Source organism: Pseudochaenichthys georgianus, chromosome 8 (assembly GCF_902827115.2).
Source record: "Pseudochaenichthys georgianus chromosome 8, fPseGeo1.2, whole genome shotgun sequence".
Lineage (NCBI taxonomy): Eukaryota > Metazoa > Chordata > Actinopteri > Perciformes > Channichthyidae > Pseudochaenichthys > Pseudochaenichthys georgianus.
Window position 1 is genome coordinate 6,104,368 of NC_047510.2, and position 19,854 is coordinate 6,124,221.

General features: G+C 44.8%; 1 protein-coding gene across 4 annotated transcripts in view; it reads right to left on the reverse strand.

Annotated features, from left to right (window-relative positions):
* The window catches only part of LOC117451043 (caskin-2-like), a 95,600-nt gene that overhangs the window by 5,562 nt on the left and 70,184 nt on the right, over positions 1-19,854 (reverse strand). The window contains exons 13-22 of one of the 4 annotated variants that reach the window (XM_071203933.1): positions 19,389-19,463; positions 15,604-15,740; positions 14,569-14,629; positions 13,966-14,063; positions 7,865-7,975; positions 7,668-7,769; positions 7,110-7,248; positions 5,325-6,980; positions 2,663-2,722; positions 989-1,286 (exon numbers count right to left, since the gene is read on the reverse strand). In XM_071203933.1, coding sequence (XP_071060034.1) covers positions 989-1,286; positions 2,663-2,722; positions 5,325-6,980; positions 7,110-7,248; positions 7,668-7,769; positions 7,865-7,975; positions 13,966-14,063; positions 14,569-14,629; positions 15,604-15,740; positions 19,389-19,463 — 2,737 coding nt within the window. The remainder of the gene's footprint in view (positions 1-988; positions 1,287-2,662; positions 2,723-5,324; positions 6,981-7,109; positions 7,249-7,667; positions 7,770-7,864; positions 7,976-13,965; positions 14,064-14,568; positions 14,630-15,603; positions 15,741-19,388; positions 19,464-19,854) is intronic. The other 3 variants (XM_071203935.1, XM_071203934.1, XM_034089123.2) reach the window with 3 other exon arrangements.

The following is a 19,854-nucleotide window of genomic DNA, read 5'->3' on the forward strand; positions in this document are numbered from 1 at the left end:
CTATAGTAACGCAGTGTAGGCGGAGCCGTAACGTCATCTTCAATGCGAACCACATAAAAACAACATCAGCCGTTAGCTGTTAGCACTCAAGCTAACAGCTCTTCATATCTGTCCAGAAACTAGACAAAAGTTAAACAAGTACAAACCACAGACTGCCTGTGTCATGGCGAATACAGTCGCTGGTTTATTTATGTCTGTAGGCCGTTGTTGTGAGTGTGGACGGTCGGAGCATATACTGCGTTAGCTTAGCCAATCTCCATTCAGAAAACACGCATTTTAAAAGGTTTTTCGCCTGCCGTCTGTCTGCAGACTTGTCAAAGCATTAATTCATGGTTTTTACTAACCAGTATCAGTATGTTGTTACTTCGGCATCATTTTGAAACGTGTATTACAATTAAATCACGGTCAAATATGTTCATTTTGTTGTAGTTGTAGTCCCCTTGCCAGCGATTATCTCTCTAGTTTAGCATACTCAGCCCGACTCAGCCTGGTTGTTGGCCCGCTAAGAACCTCGATTTTATGGGGCCAGAAACACTGTGAAATAGTACCCACTAGACGCCAAGTGGAAACGCAACCAAAAACGGGCCCCGCACGGCTCGGTACGCTTAAAGCGAGCTGTAGTGGAAATGCGCCATTAGTCTTAATTTTGAGATACTAACTCTTTATTTTGAGAGACTTAGTCTTAATTTTTAGATACCAAGTCTTAATTTTGAGATACTAATTCTTCTTTTGGAAATATGTCTTTATTTAGATATTTTCAACAAAAACTCATGTTATTGAAAGTTAAAGGGCAGACAACATTGATAAGTGCTTTCACCACAGTTTGAACCATTCCTTCTACAACAGACACTTTGTCTTGGTGGAAGCAATACAATCATCTTTAAATCAGTTAATATTGAAATCAATATGACAGGTTTCCTTTTGCAATGATGACCTGCTCGCTGCACTTCATCCCTTCCTTACAGTCCCAGTAGTGACTCTTTCTTACCCTTCGGAGTTTTCTTCCAGGTTCAGTTTTCTCTCCACGGCCTTCAGAGCGGCTGCCAGCGACGTGCTGGTCTGATCCAGTCTCTGCTGAACCACCTCAGTCCCAGAGGACGAGTCGGGGGCCGGACCCGGAACCACCGCACACACCTGAGGCCTCACTGCTGCCAGAGAGGGGCTCTGAGGGGCCGGGCGGGCCGGGGAGCACGGAGCCAGGGACCCGTGAGAGGGAGAGCACGGAGAGGTGAAGGCCACACTCTGAACCACACTGACGGTGACAGATTGAGAGGAGAGTCCCGCTGCTGAGGAGACAACGGCAGGTCAGATACTGACATGTTCAACAGGACACACACAAGTCCAAAATTAAGAGAAATAAAGTCACAAATTGAGCCTAAATCAAGATCATTAAGTACTAAATCAAAAGCAACAATCCCTCTACACAAAAAAGTCTAAGTCAAGAACTTAAAGTTTAAATTAAAGTCGGTAGCTCGCGGGCAGCTTTTCAGTAGCTCGCCGCTCGATTATCGATTATAGCGTAGTAACGTTGCTGCTTGATTTTCGGCCGCGGCCGGACAATAAAGTGTTTTTATTTTAGAATTGTTTCTGTCACACAAATATAAAATTGGTCGGTGACGCAGAAATCAAGTAGCAGATGTGACAGCGGCACAGCGACACCACACACGGACCAGTCTGCTTTCTCCAGCAGCACCAGTCAAACCAACGGCAGAATGACCCGCTCTGAATCAGGCCGCGTCGCTGCGGCTCAGAGACACACAGGGAGGGATTTGTGTTTTTTGAAAAACACTCGTTATCGTAATGTCAGGTTTTTGGTGGATTTAATCAAGTCTTGGATTGCAGAGTATGAATGTCCTCTTGCTATTTTCAGTTGATAAATACGCGTGTAAAGTTTGTGAAGGCAGGAGGAAAGCTTCCGCAATCACCGTCTCCTCTCCGTTCCTCCAAGCCCCGCCCCCTCCTGAAAAATAACTACTAATAAGAGTGACAGGCTGATAGTGACCCGATAGAAACTTTATTATTCACTTAATCACTGATTGAGATGATGAAGCTAACTTCGTCTCATACATTCATGGGATTCATGTAACAGTAAGACAGAGAATGTAAGTGTGCACCCACATGCACTATTTTAGTTTTTATAATGCTGTTGTAAATACTCCTGTTGTCTGCTGTGTTCAGACTTAAGTCCTGTGTGTGATGCCTCATTCAAGACATTCAGTGTCCTTTTTTTAACAGAAGACCGTTGCTTGAAGCTGAAGCTCGACTGCAGAAGTATTAGTTTTTTGTTTTTGAGGATGGAAAAATGTCACACACAGATATAGGGAGGCTAGACCTATACAATTGATTAATTATGGTTTATAATTTCATGTCAATACGAAGAAGAAGAAAAGATGGCTGCACTGTTCAGTGTCGATCCTGTGGAGATGGAGGTTATAAATCTCCAAAATCATGTTCAGCTGAAGTCTCAGCAAAACTCTCAACATTTCTGGAGCCTTGTAGACCCAGAAAACTATAAGAACATTCACCAAGCAGCACTGAACATGTCTGCTTTATTTGATTCTGTGTACATCCCTTTGTGAAGCAGCTTTTTCTGCATGTCATGAAATCTAAATACAGAACAAGACCGACTGATGAACATGTAAATGACTCTATTAGAGTGCACCTGAGTGGGTCCAGCATACACCTCTATGGTGACTCCATGCAGCGCCAGTCATCTCACTGACTGTAAAAAAGAGTGAATGCACTTATTTTACACACGTGCCATAAGATGCTTGCAAGGTGGTGATTAAGGCGATGTATTTATTATGTGGGCCATAATAATGTGAGAAATTGTTGTTTTCTTGGACCTTGATGTGAAGTTAAGATTTTAGATAAGCTTTAGGTATTTCAATTTCACACAAAAGTAGCTTAATTCAACTGATGAGTGCTATGTGAATAAATGTAAGCGATGCGATGCAAGTAGCTCTTGGCCACTTTCATTTTTTCAAAGTAGCTCTCAGGTGGAGAAAGGTTGGAGACCCCTGGTCTAGACAAATGGAGTCCCGAATCATGTCCAATGTCAAGTGCAAGAAGTACCAAGTTGAGTCTTACTCCACAAGTCCCAAATTAAGCCCAACGTCAACAGTAATAAAGTCTTATGTCTAACATCAAGAGCAACAAGTCAAAAAACAAGTGCAACCCAAAAGGTTCCATATTAAGTCCAAGGTTAGGAGCAACAAGTCCTAACAAATCCTACTAGTCCAAAGACAAAACCAACAGTTCCCAAATCAAGTCCAATGTCAAGAGCGACAGTAAGGACAAACATATTCCTGACTACAGTTCAGAGGTAAATGGTGTACTTTTACTCCACTACATGTATTTAATACCTTTAGTTACTTCACAGATCTGGATGAATGGTGTGAAATATAATCAAGTGTTGAATCAGACTTTAGTTCCACCTGGAGTGAATCCACCAGCTACCCTGCAGTCTACAAAGCCATTCAAACTAGCTGCACCTTCACCAGCTACCCTGCAGTCTACAAAGTCATTCAAACTAGCTGCACCTTCACCAGCTTTGAGAACACTTTCATGATCAATCATTATAAAACATATCATATATATTATTCTGAAATGGACCAATCTTTACTTTCACTATATTTAGATGAGAATACTTTTCTACTTTTACTTGAGGAACATTTTGAATGCAGTACTTTTACTAACAGAGTATTCCTATTCCTACACTCTGGTACTTCTACTTTTACTCAAGTACAAGACCTGAGTACTTCTACTTTTACTCAAGTACAAGATCTGAGTATTTCTGCTTTTAATCAAGTACAAGATTACTACTTATACCACCTCCGTTTATCGCCTATGAAAAAAAACTATTAGAAAACGAAGGCTAAAGCTAACGTTAGCAGTTAGTGACAATGTATGCTAGCTAGCTAGCTCAACGATAATATTGCGACAGAAACACTTTTCAGTACACATCACGCTCTGCGCTCCGACAGGGAGCTCTGCTCTGAACACCTGAACGGCCCGTTATAACAGCTGTTCACCAGCGGTCCAGTCTGTGCCACAGTGACTCCGGACCGCACAGTTAATATTAACGAACGCACCCGTAGCTAATGTGGCTGCTGAAGCTTGACCATCATCGCGGAGCAGCAGAGCCGACAGGCAGGAAGACTCGAGCACACAGCTCTCGCTGCATTATAATATATAAAAAAAGAACACCATTCGTGTCATGATGGCACATAACAGCTCGCGGAAGCAGATTACTCCGGGTCCCAGACCTCCCCCCCCCCCCCCCATACCCCAAAAATATTTTTATTGCAGATCTACATGAATCACACAAACGACCTATTTTGGATTCAAAACGGCGAATTTTGCCGAAAGGTGAGTGATTCTCATGCCTGAGTACGAACTCAAGATCAACAAGTCCAAACTCAAGATCAACAAGTCCAAACTCAAGATCAACAAGTCCAAACTCAAGATCAACAAGTACGAACTCAAGATCAACAAGTCCAAAGTCAAGATCAACAAGTCCGAACTCAAGATCAACAAGTCCAAACTCAAGATCAACAAGTCCGAACTCAAGATCAACAAGTACGAACTGAAGATCAACAAGTACGAACTCAAGATCAACAAGTACGAACTCAAGATCAACAAGTACGAACTCAAGATCAACAAGCACGAACTCAAGATCAACAAGTACGAACTCAAGATCAACAAGTACGAACTCAAGATCAACAAGTACGAACTCAAGATCAACAAGTACGAACTCAAGATCAACAAGTCCGAACTCAAGATCAACAAGTACGAACTCAAGATCAACAAGTACGAACTCAAGATCAACAAGTACGAACCCAAGATCAACAAGTCCAAACTCAAGTCAGAGTAACTACTACCAAATAAAGTCCAACATCAACAGCAGTAAAGTCATACATCTATTTAGAAGCAACAAACCTTAAATCAAAAGTCATAAATCCAAAAGTCCAACATCAAGATCAACAAGTCCCAAGTCAAGTCTAACATAAACAGCAAAACATTGTTGGGATTTACATGATTCAAGAAATGTAACCTCCACAGTATGGGGAATAATGAGATGTTGATGCTTTGAATTATAAACAATTGTTATCTGAAAAAATGAAACCTGCATGAAGTCAAATGAAGTTGGATTCAAAAAGCTTACAGAACTCTGTTTGATAGTGTTTGCTTAGAGTTTGGGTCAGTTGAGCAGGAGGTCCTGACTTGAGAATCTACGTTGCTCAAGAGGAATGCTCCTTCCACTGCGGAGAATCCTGTGGGTTCTTTCTTCCTATCGGTAGTTTGTGTTGTCAGCCTCTTACCCTGTGCGGCCAGCAGACTGTGGCGGACCGGCTTCGGGGCGACGGCAGGTCTGGGAGAGAGGGGAGGTCTGATGGAGGATCCTGTTGCCGGGCTGGCAGGCCTCTCCAGCCGGGCCTCACTGATCCTCAGGCTGAGCTGGTCCTGGTCCTGGTCCTGGCACTGGGAGGGGGGCCTGCTGCTGCGGGACTCTGAATCCAGCCTCTCTCTGCTGGGGGAGCCTTCTCCCTGCTCCTTGTCTTTTGGCTTGTGCCGGCGCTTCACCGTGTCCGACTCCTTCAGATTAAACTCTGGCAGCTCTGAGTCCTTGGCTGCTTGTGCCTCTGGGGGCTCCAGCACCGCCTCAGCTCGGGGGGGGGCGGGGGCTTTAGGCCTCTGTTTGATAGTCAAGTTACCCTCCTCTGCGAAGGGGATGCACTCACTGGAGCTGTTCTGAGGGGAGGAGGAGCCCTCCAGCCTGCAGCCTTTTGAGTCTTCCTCCTCCGTGTCAGACTTCACCCCCCGATCCGGCACCGGGACGCTGCGGGTCTGGGATGGAATACACTCGCTCTGCACCCTCCTCCTCACCCCCGCAGCCTCCTGCCCTGCAGCGCTGTGTGCAGGGGAAGCCTCCTCTGAGCTGGGGGTTTTCCCCTCCGTCCTGCCCTCCAGAGAGGCTGCGATGCTCCTCACGCTCACTGGGCTGTCCGTTACCCCCCCGCCAACAGAGGACGTGGTGCTGCTGTCGCTGAGCTCGTCGCTGTTGGTGCTGCTCACTGAGCTCAGTCTCTTTGGAGGCGGAGGAGGGGGACCTTTTTTACGGGCGCGCACCGCAAAGGACTGGCTGCGTCCCACGTTGCCGTTCTTCTCTGAACTCGACTGCAATCGAGCCAGATGGCTGCGACCCGGTTTGCGGGTCAAGGTGGCGTAGGACGACAGGTTTCTACAGCGACTCGACGGCTCGTACTCGTCCTCGTCTGGCTCCCCATCAGACAGAGCATAGCGGGTTTGGGCGCGTTTTTTAGGTGGTGTCAATGTCATGCTGTAGTTCTCCGGCCTCGAGCTCAAGTCTGTGGAGCCACAGTGAGAATGCAAGTAGCTGAAACCCTTCAGCGCTGGGGAGCCGTGAGGGGAGGGGCCCCGAGGGGACCCAGGCAGTTTAGGCTTGGCTGGAATTGCCGGGTACTTGAACACGGTGGCCGTGCCCAGAGGAACCTGCTTGGGCAGCGTCTGCTGGTGCAGGGGCCGCTGGTCCCAGCCCTCGGGGAGGTTCCTCTCCCTGGCCGGGCTGCCCTCCAGGCTCTCCTGCGACCAGCTGTGGGGGTTGATGGAGGCGGTGGGGGGCTCCTGGGAGCGCCCGGAGCCTCTGGACCGGGCGTCCATGCTCTCCTGGCTCTGGGACATCCCCACTGCATTCTTGAAGGCCATGCCTTCCTCGCAGCCTCCATAGTGGCTGGACATGGCGCTCTGCAGCTCGGCGCTCAGCTCGCTGTCCTGGAAGGTAAGCATCTTGGGGGTGCGAGGAGACTCCCCCGCAGAGTCGGGCGGCTCGATGGCCACCAGGTGGAGGGCTCCGGGGCCTTTACGACGCAGCGTGCCTTGGCCTGAGTCCGCCTGGAGGATTGCTCGGTGGATGTCACACAGCTTCTTCACCGCCAGCATCAGTTTCTTTTGGTGGCCTGGAGGGAAAATACAACCATGATATTAAAGTAAGAAAACACTGTTTCCAACAACCATACGTACCTGCTGAGCATAAGACCTCAACAAATACTCTATTGAGTTCATGACAGAATAAAAAGTGTCCTCACCCAGTTTGGTGATGCCGATCTCCTGCAGATCCTCCCATGTGAGGTCTTTGACGATGCTGATGGAGTCGTAGCCGTTTTCAGAGAGCTTCCTTTGGTACTGGGGGAGGCCGATGGCACTGAGCCACTCCCCCAGGTCCGACTGAGAGGAGGAACAGATCAGCATCAGGAACACGCCAGTATACACAAGTGGAGGAAGAATCACTCAGATCTTTCATAAAGTTAAAGTAGCAATTTTAAATTGTAAAATGACTTAAGGGTAATATCCCATTTCAGAATCATATATATTATATTAATGGGTATGTATTACAGGTGGAGCTTATTTGAATTACTTAATTTGCTGTTGCTGAATTACTTACAATTATCACTAATAAAATGAATTTGTAAAGTAACTAAAGCTGCCAAAAAATGAAGTGGAGTACAAAGTAGCATCAAATGAAAATACTAATGTAAAGTATAACTACCTCAAAATGATCTTTAGTAGCATTATAACATTAATAATACATAGTATACAGTCACAAGGTGAGGAAGCCACGCAGCAGGAAGCTGTTTGTTTCTTACTGGGATGTACTCCGGCAGCCACTCGGGGATGTTCAGGTTGTTGATCTCGATGGAGATTTTCTTGCGGTGTCCGGGTTTGGTCACTCCGATGGCGGTCAGATCCTGAGGACAACACAACACAAAGGACATCTGATGAAGGCTGCACAGCTAACCAGGTCCTATTATACTGTGAAGCACCAGAGAGGGTCCTTATTCACCTCCGGAGTCATCCTGCTGATGGTGGGAACATCATAGCCGTTATTGATGAAGTTCCCGATGTACTGCTCCAGCTGGAAGTCACTCAGCCACTGATAGATGGCCTCTGCATCCTGAAACACACACAGGGGACACACACACTGATGAGGGGGGGGAAAGAGTATATTATCTGTTTTATAACCATCCCTTAAGACTATGATGGAAAAGACAAATGTAATGGAAGACATGGAAGGGAAAAGAAATCCAAAAAACAGATCTGAAAGTAAATTAGCAAATGTATTTCAAAACAAGTGGTAATTCTCTGAGTATAAAGTATTTAATAGGGTTAAATCTACAAGAAAAAAACTCTAATATTTGAGAATATAATGTCATAAATTGAGAAAAAAATCAACATAAATGATCTTCAATTAACTAAAGTGCTTAATTTACAGATTTCTTTTTCTAATTAACAGGAAATAAACAAGGATATTTTAGGTGGTACATTTATAGAAAAAAACATTCTGAGATTATAAAGTCATATATTTGCAAGAAATAAAAATGAAATTCTCTTAGATTGAAATAATTCATTTACAAGAAAAAACTGAGTATAAATTCATACATTTAGACACAAAAATGTGATATTTTCTGAGATAAAAAAATAACAACCATACAACCCCTACAAATGTTTACTTGAAGTGAACAACTTTTATTTGCATCCCAGTTCTAATTTGAGTCAATAGAAAATGATTATTAACACAATCACCCCAGCCACAAACTGTTCTGTCTGCTGCCGTCTGGCAGGCGGGACCGCAGCCTCCGGACTAAAACCACCAGACTCAGGGACAGCTTCATCCCACAGGCCAGAAGACTATTAAACACCTGCACTCTGTTAAAGGTCCCATGTTTGGCCATTTCTACTGATCATACTTCCATTGTTGAGGTCTACTAGAATAGATTTACATTGATCAATGTTCCAAACTCACATTGGTTTCTCATACAGCGTCTCTGTATAGTATGTGTATTCACTCTCTGTCCTACACGCCTTGTTGGAGCTCCTGCCCCCCCCTCCCTGTGAGCCCACTGTGCTCTGATTAGTCAGCTCGCCCACTCTGTTCTGATGAGTCCACCACCGTTACAGTGGAACATCAGTGATTATGTGTTACAATGGCGTTTGTTAGCAAGCAGGAAATGACACCAGTAAGGACAAACAGATGAGAATGCTGCGTGGGGTCTGGGTGCCGTGTTGGCGGGATGTTGCGGGGCTCGCTGCTCCGCCCTTTGAGGCTCGAGGAGCGGACAGTGTGAGCTGGATTACTGGTGTAGTTTCCTGGTTGCTGCGTGGGGTCAGCGAGACAGCGCAAAACCACTGTTCGAAATTGGGGGGAGCCAGGGGGAGCTTGGCTCCCCTAAAGAGGGGGGGAGCTCCCCTGAAGGCCGACTTTGAGATAAATAGGGGGAGCCCAAAAAAATCATGTATATTTGTGTCACACAGATTAGAAATGTTGAGTTTCTGTAAATAAAAGTTCTTGAAATAAATAATAGTCATTGTTCATTACAGTTTCTGAATATTTGTTTTACATTTGTGAATATTTCTGGGTGTTGCCATCTGTACGTGGCGGCGCTGCATTCTTTACGCTACTTACGTTGCTATGGTTACGGTGGTGACACCGGCACGGTATTTTACATTTTCATATTGATATTTTTTTAACTCTGGCTTTGTAATAAAAAGTATGACAAAACGAAAACAGCCAAGCCTCGCAGCTTTTGGATTCACAAGCAAAGAAGGAGTCAAAAATGACAACGTGAGCGGAACAACTTTTAGTTGGCTGGCTGTAAGCGTCTTTAGGGTCGAGTTTGACAGCTCCACACTGAGGGAGAGGCCTTTAGTAGCAGGATGTGCACTGAAAAATAGTGTGCAACTCGATTTTGACAGGATAACAACTGGTGACTTCTAGAATTGTGTGAGTAACATTCTGTTTTTAGACTTCTCTGTTTCAGTGTGTGTGCTCTGTATCAATGCTCTGTAGTTGATCTGACTGAAATTGTGATTTTAAATCTCAAAACCGCCACAGTATCTGTCAGGCAGAAACTTGGGACAAGTAATTTGACTGAAACCTTAAAACTGAACTAACTGACTGCTAGGGTTAACTTTGATTTAAACATTTGTAGAATACTAAGAGCTTTATTGACTAGGTGTAACTGTATTAAGGGTTAAACTCATAACTTTATAACTTAGGGTTTAATGTAATTGTAAAACCATTGGGCCACTGAAAAGACAATAACGAGTCAGGAGGAAGCCAGTCTAGATTTCCTTTTGAGGGCCACCAGCTGCAGAGAGTTAACTAATTAAAGGGGCGTGGCCCCACAGCTGTAAGAACTCAGCAATCAGGTGTCCATTTTAGGCAGCACTTTCCTGGAGCGTCAGACAGACGAAGACTGACAAAGACAAAGGAGTCCTGCTGGAGTCAAAGACTGACAAAGACAAAGGAGTCCTGCTGGAGTCAAAGACTGACAAAGACAAAGGAGTCCTGCTGGAGTCAAAGACTGACAAAGACAAAGGAGTCCTGCTGGAGTCACGAGGGTGGCAAAGAGGAGGCAAATCCTACTTTGATTGAGCTAAGTATCTCTGGTGTTTTATTTAATTTAATTGTTTAGCCCCTCATGCTATAATCATGTGTATTTTCTCCATTCCTGTTTATGTGTCTTCTCGCAATTATCACTGGCCCCGTGTATCTCCTAATCGCTATAACTGGCCTGCTCTCGTCTATCCCACGTGCTCCACTGACATCCAACATCTAGTTTCAGGCGGCCTGTGGAACTGCCAGTCAGCTGTTCCTAAGGCGGACTTCATCTCTGGCTACGCCTCCCTGCAGACCCTGGATTTCCTTGCTCTCACTGAGACCTGGATTACTCCATCCAACACATCCACCCCAGCAGCTCTCTCCACAGCATATTCCTTCTCCCATACACCCAGACCCACTGGCAGAGGAGGTGGCACTGGTCTCCTGCTCTCTCCCAAATGGAGCTTTTCCCTCTTCAAGCTTCCTAACTTCACTCCTTCCACCTTTGAATTCCATGCCGTCACAGTAACCCATCCGATACAATTAACCATTGTTGTTCTCTACCGTCCACCTTGGGGGACTTCTTGGAGGAATTGGATCATCTCCTCTCACACATCCCTGAATCTGGCCCTCCCGCTGTACTTCTCGGAGACTTCAACCTCCAGACGGGGAAGATAGACGAACTAACATCTCTGTTAACCGCCTTTGCTTTCTCACTGTCTCCGTCCCCACCCACTCATAAAGCTGGCGATGTCCTTGATCTCATATTCTCAAGGAACTGCACTACTTCTAACCTCTCTGTAAACCCGCTCCACACATCCGATCACTTCTTCATTTCATTCTCTCTACCCCTTTCCAAACATAACAAACTAATCTCTTCTCATCCTGCACCTGTCCGCCGTAACCTCCGTTCCCTCTCCCCTTCTACCTTTGCCTCCTTGGTGCTCTCAGCCCTCCCTTCCTCTGACTCGTTCCAACTCCTACCTCCAAACTCTGCTGCAGAAACTCTCCTCTCTACTCTCTCATCCTCTCTGTCCTCTCACATCTCGGCAGGCTCGTCAGTCCCCTCCTGCTCCCTGGCTAAATGACGCACTGCGTGCCAATAGAACCGTCCTTCGGGCAGCAGAGCGGAAACGGTGGAAATCCAAACACCATGACGACCTCCTAACCTATCAGGCTCTCCTCTCCTCTTTCTCTGCTTCGATCTCTCAGGCAAAAAGCACTTTCTTTCAAGATAAGATCCAATCTTCCTATTCCAATCCCAAAAAACTATTTTCCATCTTCTCCACCCTCTTAGACCCCCCCAAAGCCCCTTCCCCCTCCTCCCTTTTGTTAACCACTTTGAAAAAAAGGTTGATGATATTCGCTCTTCTTTTTCTAACTCACCTTTACTCACCGCTGGGTCACCAGACCCTCCTTTCACCCACACACTGACCTGCATCCCTCTCCTCTGTCATCATCCTGTTGGACCTGTCTGCTGCATTCGACACGGTGAACCATCAGATCCTCCTTCACACTCTTCAAGAACTTGGAGTTTCAGGCTCTGCAATTTCCCTCCTCACCTCATACCTCAAAGACCGCACCTACAGGGTTACTTGGAGAGGGTCAGAGTCCGACCCTTGTCAATTAACTACAGGGGTTCCTCAGGGCTCTGTTCTTGGTCCCCTCCTCTTCTCCCTGTACACAAACTCGCTCGGATCAGTCATTAGCCCGCATGGTTTTTCATACCACTGCTACGCTGACGACACCCAATTAATTCTGTCCTTTCCCCGCTCAGAGACCCAGGTCGTCGCACGCATCTCTGCTTGTCTAGCTGACATCTCTCAGTGGATGTCCGCTCATCATCTCAAGCTCAACCTTGACAAAACTGAACTGCTTTTCCTTCCGGGAAAAGATTGTCCCACTCTTGACCTGACAATCAACATCGGCACCTCTGTTGTTTCCCCGACTCAGACTGCAAGGAATCTGGGTGTGACCCTAGATAACAACCTGTCCTTCACTGCAAACATCGCTGCTACAACCCGCTGCTGCAGATACACGCTTTACAACATCAGGAGGATACGTCCCCAGCTGACCCAGAAAGCGACGCAGGTTCTGGTCCAGGCTCTCGTCATCTCACGCCTAGACTACTGCAACTCCCTCCTGGCTGGTCTACCTGCATGTGCCATCCGACCTCTGCAGCTCACCCAGAATGCAGCGGCTCGTCTGGTCTTCAACCTTCCTAAATTCTCCCACACCACGCCGCTCCTCCGCTCCCTCCACTGGCTTCCGGTAACTGCTAGAATCCACTTCAAGACAATGGTACTTGCGTACCATGCTGCGAATGGATCTGGCCCTTCCTACATCCAGGACATGGTTAAACTGTACACCCCAGCACGTGCTCTACGCTCTGCATCAGCCAAACGACTCGCTGCACCCTCGCTGCGAGGGGGACCCAAGTTCCCATCAGCAAAAACACGTGGGTTTGCTATCCTGGCTCCAAAATGGTGGAATGAGCTCCCCACTGACATCAGGACAGCAGATACCTTCCGGCGCAGACTGAAAACTCATCTCTTTCGACTCCACTTCTAGCGATAGAATTACTAACAAAGCACTTATATACTAATAAAGGACTGGCTTATCTAAAGCCAGTTGAGTAGCACTTGAAATGTTTTTGCTCTATGAAACCTGATGTACTTATATGATTCTGTTTTCTTCAAGTTTGTATTTTGTTGGTCGAACGCACTTATTGTAAGTCGCTTTGGATAAAAGCGTCAGCTAAATGCAATGTAATGAAAAATAGGGCTCCCCCGAAAGCAAATGAGTAATTCGGACACTGCGCGAAACTCAGCCTGAACCCAGCCTAAGCACACACACACACACACACACACACACACACACACAAACTCACACTGAGTTTGTGTGTGGAGCCGTTACGTCACTATACTCAGGAAGAAACAAATGGAAAAAGAGAAATGTCCAACGAGGCGTTCTGGGGCAGCACAGACAGGTCTTTCCTGTGTTAGAGTTTTACTCGCTACAGGGTGTACTTTGAGGGTTTGTGACTCTGCAGACCGTTCACATGCAGAACAAGCTACATAACACACAAGGGGACGGGTAATAACTGGAAAAGCATGACATGGGACCTTTAAGTGCCTTCATTACCTAAAGCATTCATCTGTTTGCATCTGACAATTTATTCATCAAAATTGTTCTCACTGTAATAAACAGTATTTAATTGTATTTGACTGTACAATATTAAACGTTCTGTTCTGTTCTTGTATCTTATTCTATTTACATGTATATAGACTCCTGCATTTACTTCTCTGCATTATTCAGCTTATTGTATTAAGTATGCTTATGACATGTATACAGTTGACTTCATCTGCATTACTTGCACATTGGGCTGCAACATAATCTGCACTATTTTATTCTACTCTGTTTCTGCTTGCACTATTTTTATACAATTCTTATTTTTTTATTTGTTTCTCAGGACTTAAGATTTTCATTTCCATTTTGACTCTAGCTTGTGTGCATATGACATTAAAGCCTTTGAATCTTTGAGAAGATTAATGTGTCCGTACCTTCCCCTCCAGCAGCAGCTGAGGGCGGATGAACTGCTGCGTGAAGCCCTGCTCCGCCGGTCTCTGCACCGTCACCGTCTGCCTGCGAGCGGTCCCACCTGCAGCCATGGAGAGACCGCAAAAGTTCGACAAATTCGTAACAGATGTTGACAAATAAATGGTTTGAATATTGCACCCCAATGTGACAAAAACAGTAGTTTGTAGTTTTGTTATTAATGCATTTTTTTTTGTTTTGCAAATGTTGTATTACCTTACAAGGAGTATTGAGAGGTTATATCACAAAATAGACTTAAAACAGATGAGCCACAACCAATAACATTAATACCTGGGTTAAGAATATGACGTAATGCTGAAAATGATCATATGCATGAAAAGTCTTGCCACTAAATATCAATGTGATGGTAAACCTTTCAAGAGAGAAAGGGGCTGATACAATTCTAAAATGTATATGATAACCCCCTTTTTATCCTTTATTCCTTTCTTAAATGTGAAATGGAAAGAAAATGTGAAATGAGTAAGCAGGAGCTCCTCAGTAACAGCAACACTTCATTATGCCTGCATCACACTGCCCTCTGGGTTCAGGGCAGGACTGTTGAGACACACCTGACTGATCTGGCTGTTTGCTGCCGTCTGAGAGTCCGGAGTCCACAGCAGGGGGCGCCGGCTGCACACAACAAAACAACAAGAACAATTTACCTTCTACAAGAAACAGAAACTTTAATAATGTGATAATATGATGAGTGAAACAGGCCACTAAGCTAGTCTTATTTATCTGTTTAGAGTCAACATATTTTTTTTATATAATATTATAATATAAAGGACTTCATTCTACTGTGCAGTATTTAGTTTCACATTCTGTTTGATCACATATATATATTTTCTTATTCCTGCATTTTACACGGTTATGTCTATTGCACTATTTGACGTCACATTGTTGGAGGCGACTTACCCCGTACCCTACAATCAAGTCATTGCGTTCACATTGCTGATTATTGTTAATCACAAATCACATTTTTTAATGAAAGCACCAAAAGTTAACCGCACAATATTATCTCTATATCCATATCAATGCATTTGGTCAAATGTATTGTTGTGATATTTCAAATACGTACACTCTTAGTTTGTATCTTATTTGCTTGCAATATAAACACATGTTACCCATGAATGAAAAGAGAAACACCTGAAATAAGTGGTGGTTATATTTTTCTGTTAATTATTTACTTTTTAAATGTTTTTTCCAACTTTCTTTGTGTTCTAGCAACTTGAAACATTTTGCAGTGCAAATGCTGTTGTGTTACAATATTTACTAAACTGTGTGTCTGTGTATATAGTAAGATATGCAGAATGATAGAAACCCTTTAATTAAAACAACGTCTTTATTATTTATATTTATATTTACAGCAACTAACTTTTTTTTTTAAATCATCCTTTACCCATCTTTGTTGTCTAAACAAAATCTGATAAAAAACCATTGACTTCAAGATGAGGGAACAGGAAGGGCTGGACTTCTCTTACTGTGGCTTTCTTGCATGACATGCGCTCTTATGATGATCTGATCGTCAAGGCTTCTGGGAATATATTTGTCCTCACTTGTAGAAAAGAAATTGCCGGAATGTCGCACGCCATCTATGCTAGTACCTTGTGGGTGTTGTCGTGATGAACGGCGTGGTGCTGCAGTCCGTTTGGAGCACTGGTGCTCTCCGTGCTCTGTCCGCTGCCGGCACTCCGGGTGCTGCCCACACTGCCGGTGCTCCCGACGCTGTTTCTGTCTCCAGCTGCAAAACAAAACACAAAATAAAGTCCTGATGTCCAGAAGGGAGTGGGGGGGAGCAGCAGATGCTCTTCGCCGGGGTCAAAAGCCTGCAGGGGAAAAGGAGCGAGGAGGGGGGTGCCGAGCAAATGCAAGTGTCTGGTCTAAAAGCTGAGCAGGGGAGCACAGCTGCAGGCACGAGTCCATTAATGTGTAGTAACGCTTTAAAGACAGACGTGAAGTCCCTTCCCTTCCAGTGTCCAGCATGAGACCTAACCCCTGATCATTTGAGTGCTTTCACAGACACAAGTATGTGAAAGTGCACAGTACCCGGATGTTGAACTCATAGTGGTTCAAAGTGGAGTGTAGAATGCTGAACATGTGAAGCGATCAGCATTTGTTGCAGTTGCTTCGGTGAACACGCACAATAATATAATTCATCGTTAATAATGGATAATAACTAGAGATGTCCCGATCCGATCACGTGATCGGGGATCGGAGCCGATCACGTGATTTTCAAAAAATCGGGGATCGGGAGAAAAAAAATCGGAGATCGGGATTTTTTTTTTTTTTTTTTATAATTTTTTTTTTTATTATTTAATGTTACAAAACAAAAATGACCATGTTCACGTCTTAAAGTCATCCTGAGGACTTAGTTTTGGTTTAAAATTACACAACTTCATGTATGTGTTGCTTTCTTTGGGCTTGTTTTCATAGACCTGGTTGCTTATTTCTCTGAAATCTGGCAACAGAGTGGGCGCAGTGTCTAATAGTAGCAGTAAGCTAACGAGAGGCTACGTTCAGCTGGTGACTCGGGAGTCGGGACAGAGAAAATGTCAGGAGTTTGGAAGTATTAGAAAATTGAAAGCGAAGGCAGTGTAACAGCCAGATGCAATGTTTGGAAGGCAGAGGTTCCGCGTGGTGGAAATAACAGAGCTACGTTCAACACGACCAATCTAATACGCAACCTGAGAAACAAACAGCAACAACAACACGACGAGTACACAGCGGCCACTCAGGTAACGGCACTGAAACAACCGACACTTTCAGAGACTTTTAAAAGGAAAGAGAAACTGCCCCAGAACAGTGAAAAGGCCAACACAATAACAGCCAAGATAGCTGAATTCATCGCGTTGGATGACCAGCCGTTATCTGTTACCTTTTTTTTCTCTTAATGCATTGCATAAAGATCGGATCGGGAAAAATCGGTATCGGCTGATTGTCAAAATCAAATGATCGGAATCGGATCGGGAGCAAAAAAAGGTGATCGGGACATCCCTAATAATAACTCATAGCAGATTCTACTTTCCTCGCCACTTACTGAGCTCTCTACATTTTGAGGGTTCAGATGAAATGCTAAGTGGCACCAGTTAATACAACAACAGGGACTACTGGTAGCAGACGCACTGACGGCAGGTTTAGCATGAAGCATTGGATCATTCAGAGTTTGGACCCGACACACCAAGCACACGGTAGGGTTGTGTTAGAACCGTCACCTTCAGGGACTTTGTGTTTCAGTTAGCCCATGAGGAAGGTCAGTGATAGAATGTGCCTCCAAAAGTAGTCTGTGTTTATATTGGATCCTTGACTTCCGAAACCCTTGCATGAAGATAAGGGTTACTCAATGACATCAAATAGTTAAGGTTAGGAGGGTTGTCAACGAGTCTTGCTAGAGGTTTCATAAAGCACGTGACAATAATGATGTTCCGTAGATACGTTCTAGCATGTGTCCATGATGTGACAAGAGACTACGCCAGTGTTGTGAGGGGATCCCATTGAATGGGAGAAAACAGGATGTGAAGCTATGTGGGATGATGTGAAGAGACATGAGACAATGTGAAGAGACATGAGACAATGTGAAGAGACATGAGACAATGTGAAGTGACATGAGACAATGTGAAGAGACATGAGAAGAGACATGAGACAATGTGAAGAGACATGAGACAATGTGAAGAGACATGAGAAGAGACATGAGACAATGTGAAGAGACATGAGACAATGTGAAGAGACATGAGACAATGTGAAGTGACATGAGACAATGTGAAGAGACATGAGAAGAGACATGAGACAATGTGAAGAGACATGAGACAATGTGAAGAGACATGAGAAGAGACATGAGACAATGTGAAGAGACATGAGACAATGTGAAGAGACATGAGACAATGTGAAGAGACATGAGACAATGTGAAGAGACATGAGACAATGTGAAGAGACATGAGACAATGGGAAGAGACAATGAGACAATGTGAAGAGACATGAGACAATGTGAAGAGACATGAGACAATGTGAAGAGACATGAGAAGAGACATGAGACAATGTGAAGAGACATGAGACAATGTGAAGAGACATGAGAAGAGACATGAGACAATGTGAAGAGACATGAGACAATGTGAAGTGACATGAGACAATGTGAAGAGACATGAGACAATGTGAAGAGACATGAGATAATGTGAAGAGACATGAGACAATGTGAAGAGACATGAGACAATGGGAAGAGACATGAGACAATGTGAAGAGACATGAGACAATGTGAAGAGACATGAGACAATGGGAAGAGACATGAGACAATGTGAAGAGACATGAGACAATGTGAAGAGACATGAGACAATGTGAAGAGACATGAGACAATGTGAAGAGACATGAGACAATGTGAAGAGACGTCTAGTGACATGGAGCAACTTGAGATGATGTGAAGAGACATGAGACAATGGGAAGAGACATGAGACAATGGGAAGAGACATGAGACAACATGAAGTAGTGCAACACATGAGGGGAAGGGACATGGGGGGTGCAGAATCATGCAAAGTGATATCATGTAAAGCAACATTAAGTCATTTGAAGCGCGGTAAGAAAATGTGATAATACAATTAGATAAAGTGTTAAAGGTCCCACGTCACGGCCATTTCTCCTGATCATACTTCCATTGCTGAGTCTACTCGAATACATTTACATCGCTCAATGTTCCAGACTCACATCGGTTTCTCACAGCGTCTCTGTGTAGTGGTGTATTCACTCTGTCCTACACGGCTTGTTGGCGCTCCTGCCCCCCCCCCCAGCCTCGCAACGTCCCGCCTCGTGTGTGTGTGTGTGAGTGAGTGTGTGTGTGTAGTGAGTGTGTGTGTGTGAGGAAGTCCGCGGATTGTTCAAACGTAACGGCGCGGACGTAACATCACTATACCCGAAACACATCACTGTACCCAGGAAGTAAACAATGGAAAAAGAGAAGTCCCCAACGAGGCGTTCTGGGTCTTCTCTGAGTTAGAGCTGTACTCGCTACAGGGTGCACTTTGAGGGTCTTGACTCTGCAGACCGTTCACATGCAGAAGAACCTTCATCACAACAAGGGGACGGGTGGTAACCAGAAAAGCATGACATGGGACCTTTAACTACATGCGAAGTAAGATCATGTAAAGTGCCGTGGGGGGAAATAAGTCATCTTTAGAGATATAAGAAGTACAGTATTGATCATGATAAAGTCAAGCAACATGAGGTGTCGGGAGATCATGTAAAGAGACGTGACGTGAAATGACTTGAGGTCAGATGTCACATGTTGTAGATCATAGTTGTTTAAAATGTCTCGGTGTGTGGGGTCCAGATGCAGAGCGTGGAGCGGGGCAGCGAGGCAGCTTCAGAACAGCCAGGGGGGGGAAGCTATCGTTTCGGGGACTCTTACCATGACACGAGTCTCTGAGGACCCAGATGTCCTCGAAATAACACCCAGACTGAGAAAGGCGGCCCGGAGACAAACCTATCGGACACAAAGACTCTGATGGACTGCGTTCTGTCGAGGGGGGGGCTGACTGAAGATTAGCATCTACCGGGTCTTTGCTTTGGGACTCTTACAGCAGAAATGAAAAAGAAAGATTTCATTTCATGCAGATTAGTGAAGATACTTCGGGTTTGACTCCGGGATAGGGATCGAAGCACACACACTGATCAATCATCTCAGAGTAAGTCTAATCAAAATGTGGTTTCCTTTCAATACAAAGTAATCACGTTGATTATCGGCAATGCAAAACAAAATGTATTTGAAGAAGCCTAAACAGCTTAAATCTCATAACTAATATATTTCTGCTTATTTCATTACAGGGTGCTTCTAGAAGGTACATAAGGGAAACACTTGGTGCTGAATGTGACAT